Genomic DNA, 7428 nt, shown 5'->3' with positions numbered 1-7428 from the left:
TTCCGCCCAGCCGCAGTGCGGGCTTACCGGACACGCTGTGGAAGCTGATGACCTTGTTCATCAGGGCAGTGGACAAGATGATCTCATCAAAGACGGGCACGCTGCCCCCCACCATGCCCGTGTTTCCCCCCTGCGGGTTCACGGCCAGGTTCCTCTCGTGACAGTACCTGGGACAAGCACAGGACGGACATCGGGGCCCCTTCCCTCCACCCGCACCACCATCCCTGCAAGACATGATCCAGGCCAACCCTGGCTGCGAACCCACCAAACCGCGATTCCCCTTTCCTCCTGCCCGTGGCCTCCATGGGGGGCATCCTTGGTCCCCGTGCATGGCCGTGAGTCTGAGGAGGCCCCGATCTACCACCAACAGGCCTTGAGCCCTGAGGCTGCACGTCCTGGCTCAGAGACCGGGTGGCACCCAAGGCCAAACGCCCCCAGAGGCCACGCCTCTCCCTGCAGAGTGCCAGGCCCAGCAGCACCCCCTGCTGTTCACCAGGAGCAATGCAGCCCCCCACTCCCGCGTGTCCATCAGAAACTGGCCTGGAAGCGTGAGCAGCACCTAGACGGCCCAAGGCAGAGGGAAGAGAAGCCCCCACATCACAGACACACTGTGACGGCAGCTGACCACACCGGGCAGAGAAGGGGAAGCTGGGCAAGCAAACCTCATCGGGGGGTACCTCTGGAGGGAAGACACTGTTTGCTTTCCCGGTTTGTTTTCTTTACGGTTCTGTTTCCCAATTTTTCCAAAATCAACATGAGTTTCACTGACGTAGAACAATTAAAGGGTGCTGTCTGCAAGAAAAGGCCTGTCCCCCTCCCTGCTGCAGGCCCTTCCCAGTCGCCCGCCGCTGCTCCCTGGGCCCCGTGGTGCGGGCTCCTCACCTGAGGATGTGAGCCACCTCCTGGGAGGTCCGGGGCCTCAGCAGCACCTTGCTACAACCTGCAACACCAAGGAGCCCGTTACACACACGGAGGGCAGCGCTCAGTCTACCCCCGCAAACCTCTCCGACACAGGCCAGCTGTCAAAAACAGGCCCCGCCTCCCGCGGCACAGAGGCCACAGCACGCGTGTCCAGGCCCACATCCACGGCCAGGGGCACCTGCCTGGCTGCTCGCCAGGAGTGACCCTGTTTCCCTCCATTACTGCACATCTCTTGTGGGGAGACACTTGGGCCACGACCTGCCGCGGCTCAAACCTGCACCCACCACAGCGACAGATAACCGGCTCTGCCCGAAGGGGCTCAGGGTGGTCGCCAAATGGCAACGTTCCAAATCCATCCCCCCACCTGTGTTTGGCACGTGACTTTCCACCGTGGGGGGCGGGGGGGTTCCACCCCCGCTCCCGTATGTGTTTCATCAAAGCCACGTGTGCTCATGGCTCGTTGTAAGTGCCAGGGGATGGCTCTCAGCTGCGACGATTTACGGGATGCCCGCAGGTAGCCGGCGGGAGCCCCTGGACGCCAGCCCGCTGGTGTTCCCGACCACCGCCTCCCCGACACAGGCAGGCTCTCTCTGCCCTTCTGACTCTGTTCCCAGGGAAGAGGCTTCGGGAAGGCGGGAGGCACAGGGCAGAGTCGCCCACCGCCCCATGTCGGTGACTTCTCATGCAGCTTTGAGCTCTGACTGCAGTTCTTAGCTTACGTTTTTTTTAGGAAAGGCTAAGTTCTGAACACTTATAATCCTTGTTTTAAATATAATTTAATCATGCATCTACGTAACCTAAGTTTTAACAATGGCTGTGTTTCACAACCGGCTTGATACAAAATTCTAACAGTTTTTCGGTAACCAGCTCTCCCAGCACACCCCTGCCCCCGAGCCTCCGGAAGGCCCTGGGATTCTAGTGTCCGCCTTAGGACACTGGCCGAAGGGAGGCAGCTGTGGACGTGCTGCTGGCTGATGACTGCATTTGCTTTTGGAACGTGTGGGAGGAAGCAGGGAAGGGATCTTCAGGCAGGCCGCCCCCGAGGTTCACTGAACCTCAGCCATGCCCCGGTCTCCTCTCTCATGTGCATGGAGCCGCGGAAGCTGAGGGACGGACTGAAAGGAACAGAAGGGAAAACAGAAGCGGGAAAGGCTTCAGTGCAGAAGGAACAGAGCCAGAGCTCTGGAGGGGTCAGGTCAGGGAGGAGCTGAGGCTGCAAGCTTCCACCTCTCTGGCCCTCGGCTCTCGTCCTTCCGCTCGAGAAGGGCAGACTGAGCAGAGGGGGTGGGGAACAGATGCTTTCACTGGTCTCAGCAGCACAGTCCGCATGCTGCCCACACCTGCCACCTGCTTCTTCTGCCCTCTTGCCTTCCCAGCAGCCCTCGGAGGGCTTCGCTCACACGGGGTGCCACTGGGCTTGGGGTACGGAAGGGCCCTTCTGGGGCATGGCCTGTCACCTGTCACAGCACGCACACCCCAGCACTCCCAGCTGGCTGCCTCCCTGTCTTCCTCCCGGTGACCACAGTGCCCAGCTACATCACGGTCAGCAAACCCCACGCGCAGGCCAAGCCCAGCCCAGCCTGCGTTTATAAGAGGAGCCGTGTGGAAACAGTTTGATGCCTGTTTATTTGGTGTGGCTGCTTTCAGACAACGGGCTGTGGCAGAGACCCAGTGGCCGGCAAGCCCCAAATCTTCCCCATCTGAACCTCTGCAGGAGGCTGCTGACCCCAACAGGTGAGACTTTCACCTCAAACTTGTGTCCTGCCTCTTCTCTCCCAGCAGCTTGTCCTCCGCCCTGGGCCAGCTGCTCGGCCCAGAGGCACGACACCCCATCCCTGGAACCTGGGCTGAGTGTCTTGCTCTCCAGGCTCCGGAAATGACTTCCGGCTTGCTTCCTCCCACCCCTGGGCAGCAGTCCCTGGGCCCTCCCTGTCCTGCCTACTGGGGGACAGGCAGTAGTCACTCACACGTCCCCCCTCCCACAGCTCCCACTGCCTCCCCCAGCCTCACGTCAGCAGCGCCCACCTGCTTCTGCACGGACCCCCACTGCCTTTCCCCGCAAGACTGTGGCCCCTCCCTGGCCCGGGTCCCTCCACGCCTGCCTCCTGGCTGACTTCACCGCGATCCCCGTTTCTCACCAACCTACCAGATCATTCCCTCCCACCTGATTCACCTGCTGCAACGGCAGGCTCGTCCAAAACCAGCCCTGAAAAGGAAAAAAACGTCTTCTCTTGACCCCGTCCCAACCTCCCGCCCACCGTCCCCTTGACAGCATACACAAGATGGGGTCACGTCTGCCTCCCAAGCCCCCATGGACATCCCTTCCACACGATGGACAACCTCCTGCCACGGTCCCCAGCACGGCAGCTGCTCCTGACCTGGCGACCCCTGGCGACCCCTTTCTTCACACATGCACCGGGTTCTTCTCAGCCCTGGCCACACCTGCTCACCCCCACGGGCCACAGTGGTCACCAGCCTCCTCGGACACTGGTGCTGCCCGGGCCCTGCCCTGGGCTAGCTGGCTCCACAGCCCAACGGGCCCCTTCACGCGTCCGTGTGGACTTGTCCAGACCCAGAGTTCTGGTTTCCCCACAGAGCGGCTCCTCCTGCCATTTCACTCAGCAAATGGAAGGCCAGTTCTGCAGCTGCTCCGACCGACGGTCCCTGCACCCTGGCTCGTCTGACACCCTATTTGCCCAACAGCACATCTTGGACTCTTCCTTCCGCACGCACAGAACTCGGTACCATTTCACCTGACCGCCCCCCGAAGACTCATGCTCTCCTCCCAGCTTCCACCACTGGAGAGTGAAAGCTTCCTCCCGACATGGTAGCCACAGTCAGGCCACGGGCCCCTCTCTCCTCCTGGCCTCCTAGGAGCTCTGTTACTAGCACTCACACGGCCCTTGAGGTCTCGATGACCTGGCCCCTCACTCTCTGACCTCCGCCTCATCCATCCACTCCAGCTGTACATGGGTCTCAGGGCTCCCCAAACACGCCAAGCATGGTGTTGCTCAGAGGCTTTGCATTGGCTATTCCTGTCCCAGAACACCCTTCCAGACAGCTTCCCCAGGCTCCAAGGAAACAGCCTGTGCTGGGGCACTCTCCCGGGTGCTCGTGCCCACCTGGCATGCAGCCCACCCCCTGCTCATGCCACTGCCCCTCAGGTGAGCCTCCTGTCCATCTTCACGTTTGGGACCCCCAGCCCTGCACTCAGTGCAGACACACAGGGAGGTGCTCGCTGAAGTTTATGGGGTCCGCCCATGAGCAAGTGATCTCATTTTTGGGACAGGATACCTATTAACAGTTTCCATTCCAAATAAAATCCATTTTTAAGAAAACTGTAAAATCTTAATCAGCTTTTACTACTATATTTTCTGTAGAACTGCAAGACTAAAATGTTAAATGATTGTAAGTTTAGACACACTTTCTCCCCAAAAGAAAGCCACAGAAACAGGTTATTTCGACAAAAAGTGAACAAACGACTTCAACAGACACCCCCTGGGCAGCTGTTGTGCACTCAGTCCCGCGGACTCAGAGAGGAATAAACCCCACTGCCACCCTCCTGAGCTCAGGGCGTCAGCAGCCGGTGGCGGGGGGCGTCCCCACGAGCACACAGACACAGACCCAGCCGCCAGCACAGGGCCAACCGCTGTCCAGGGAGGGGAGGAGACAGTGTCCGTCCCAGTTACAGCGTGCACTTGCTCTGAAAGCCCGAGCGGGAAGACACCCCAAGCCCTGAGAACACTGGTTCTTACCCCTGAGGTGAGAGCCCCATCCCCAGCTTGTGGGGTTTGGCGCTCAGGCAGCAGCACCGAGCCAGGACTGGGGCCCAGCTGGGCTGAGCCCAGGGTGCACCGCAGGAGTGGGGTGACATCCCCCACCCCCCACCGTGGGGTCCCGACTTAGCAGCAGGGTGGGGCTGGAAGCCCCTCCGGTCTGGGCACTGGGCCTAAAGAACAGTCCGAAGAGGGTGCCTGGGTGGCTGCATCGGTTAAAGTCCGCCTGGGATGGAGCCCCACGTCAAGCTCCCTGCTCAGCGGGGAGCCTGCTTCTTCCTCTCCTCCCCGCTCCTGCTCTCTCCCACTATCTGCATCACTATCTCTTCGCCATCTCTCTCAGATAAATAAACAAAATCTTACAAAAAAAAAAAAAAAAAAAAAGAACAGTCCGAGGACTTCCAAGGTCCCCGGCCCCTGTCTTCCCTGTGAGTAGTGTGTCTCTGTTATCTGAGCCCACACCCTAACTCCACGTGCTCGAGATGGGCTATACCTCCAGGTTGCAAGCTGGTCTGGACCCTCCCTCGGAGTTTCTCCCACCAATGCCACAACACCCCCCTTGACGGCTCCTTCGAGTCCCACATGCGCTGGCTCCGTTGCTGCCTGTGGACCTGGCTGCCCGGCGTGCCCTGGCATTATGTGTTTAATATGGAACTTTGTTGTAAACTGGTTGTCTCCTCTCTTCAACATTCTAGCAAGAACATCGTATTGGTTTTTTGTAATTGTCTGAATACACAGCTTACGTTATCTCTGAAAACGTTTCAGGAGACAACACAGAGTGTTACAAGATCTTTCTTATGGGAAAGGGTGTGCTGGGTCTGGAAGGCTGAGCGTCCCCAGGGGGGCGCACAGGCCTGTGCCGATGCAGACAGAAATGCTGGGAGGAGGAAGGCGTGGGCGGCCAAACCAGCAGCCCTCCATCTTGCCCTAGCGAGCGGCCATGGGCGGACTGGGCCTCCCAAAGTATGTCCACATCCTATCCCTCAGAGCCTGTGCACGTGAGCTTATTTGGATAAAGGATCTTTACATACACGATCAAGGTAAGGGTCCTGAGATGAGACGGTCCTGGATTGCGGGAGAGGCCATGTGTCCTTATAAGAGAAGCACAGGGAGATCTGAGACACAGACATCCAGGGAGCGACCACGTGGAGACGGAGCCAGACACGGGAGTGAGGCGGTCACAAGCCCGGGGGCGCCTGGAGCCCCCAGGAGCTGGACAAGGCAGGAAGGAGCCTCCCTGAGCCTCTGGAGGGAACACGGCCCAGCCTGCACCTTCACATCAGACCTCTGGCACCCAGACCTGGGAGACGGTCGGCTTCTGCTGCCCACCGTGTGTGTTTCTCTGTCACAGCAGCACATCCCTCAGAGTGGCCAGGAAGCCGTTTTATCTTTTAATTTGCAGACGTCACCCACCACCAATAAACTCCTACGAATGCGGTTCTCAGAACACTTTAAAACCACAATACAGCTTCTCTTCCGCACAAGAAGGTGTACGTGCCAGCTACCCCGTGCTCCCCCACCCAAAGCCCATCACACGCCTGTCTTCCTGACGCGCGAGGTGTGGACAGACCCTCACTCACCTCGGACCGTTCTCAGCCAGTCCACATTCGAAGCCTCCAGCACCTCTGGGTCTGTGATGACCCTGCCGGGGACGATGCGTTCAAAGGCTGCCAGGTCTTCCTCGGACACCACGGAGAACGGCAGCCGCGTCACGGGGTAGCGCTCCCGGGTCAGCGCCACCTTGGGGGCACTAGGGGGTGTGGAAGAGCTGCTTCTGCAGAGCAGGGGGCTGGTGACCGTGGCCCTCCAAGGGCTGAGCAGGCTGGGGGCCCCGGACGCCCCTACCCATGTCCTGTGCTGCACAGAGGCTCCCCGGGCGCACGCCGCCTGCCGCCGGCAGAGCCACACCAGCTGCCTGGGCACCAGATGGGGCACCATCGCTCCTGCCCTAAAAAGCAAGTGAGAGGACCTGCAACTCTGGAACACTACAGAGAAGGAGCCCAGCGCCGCCCAAGCCCAGGTCTGGTCCGGGAACAGGGGTGTCTCCCAGCGTGAGGCACTGAGGTTTTGGCGTGCGGGAGAGGCGTGCTGGAGGGCACGCGGGACAGAGGCCCTGGGCGGGCTGCCCTTGCGCCTGACCCAGGCACGGTTTCCCTGCAGGACTCCCCTCCGGGGAATTCACTGGGCTGCCACGCTGGCTCGGAGCTGGCTGAGTTAGATTCTAACATTTGCAACAACATAGCTCCCTTTTAACCCCTCCTGCTTCAGGACAAAACGAGGGTCTAAGGCACTAAAAGGGACGATGCCACTGAATCATACAATTTTAAATGGCTGAAATGGTAAATTCTATGTTTTATGTACATGCTGTCACAAGTTTAAAAAGTGCAGAAATCAGAAACAAGGGTGGAGAAGGGAAGCTTCCCTGGCTGTCCGCCGCGCAGCAGGACGGTCCCGCACAGCCGCCCGGGCGAGGGCGCAGGGCACAGGGGAGCGCCCCTCCGCCGGCTACTTCGCATCCGGAGCTCGGACCACCCGAGCCGGAACCTGGGGCGGTGCTGCCCGCGGGGTTCGCGCCCGCCCCGTGCGCCCGGAAAGTGAGCGCGCCTCCCCCCGGGCGACGCGGCCGTCGGGGCAGCCCACGGGGCCGAGGGCCGGGACCTGGGCCGCCCACGCCGGGGAAGAGACGCAGCCCCGCGGGCTCTCCCTCAAGGACGGCCTCGGCGCACCGCCC

At 60.4% G+C, this 7428-nt stretch overlaps 1 protein-coding gene across 1 annotated transcript in view; it reads right to left on the bottom strand.

The window, feature by feature from the left end:
• The window catches only part of D2HGDH (D-2-hydroxyglutarate dehydrogenase), a 22911-nt gene extending 15483 nt beyond the window's left edge, over positions 1–7428 (bottom strand). Inside the window, exons 1-3 of the mRNA XM_002923146.4 lie at positions 6278–7428; positions 883–940; positions 28–167 (exon numbers count right to left, since the gene is read on the bottom strand). Of these exons, the coding sequence (XP_002923192.2) occupies positions 28–167; positions 883–940; positions 6278–6635 (556 nt within the window). The 5' untranslated portion in view covers positions 6636–7428. The remainder of the gene's footprint in view (positions 1–27; positions 168–882; positions 941–6277) is intronic.

Source organism: Ailuropoda melanoleuca, chromosome 2 (assembly GCF_002007445.2).
Source record: "Ailuropoda melanoleuca isolate Jingjing chromosome 2, ASM200744v2, whole genome shotgun sequence".
NCBI classification, from domain to species: domain Eukaryota; kingdom Metazoa; phylum Chordata; class Mammalia; order Carnivora; family Ursidae; genus Ailuropoda; species Ailuropoda melanoleuca.
The sequence above is the reverse complement of the archived record's forward strand: the minus strand, read 5'-3'. Positions and strand labels throughout refer to the sequence as shown.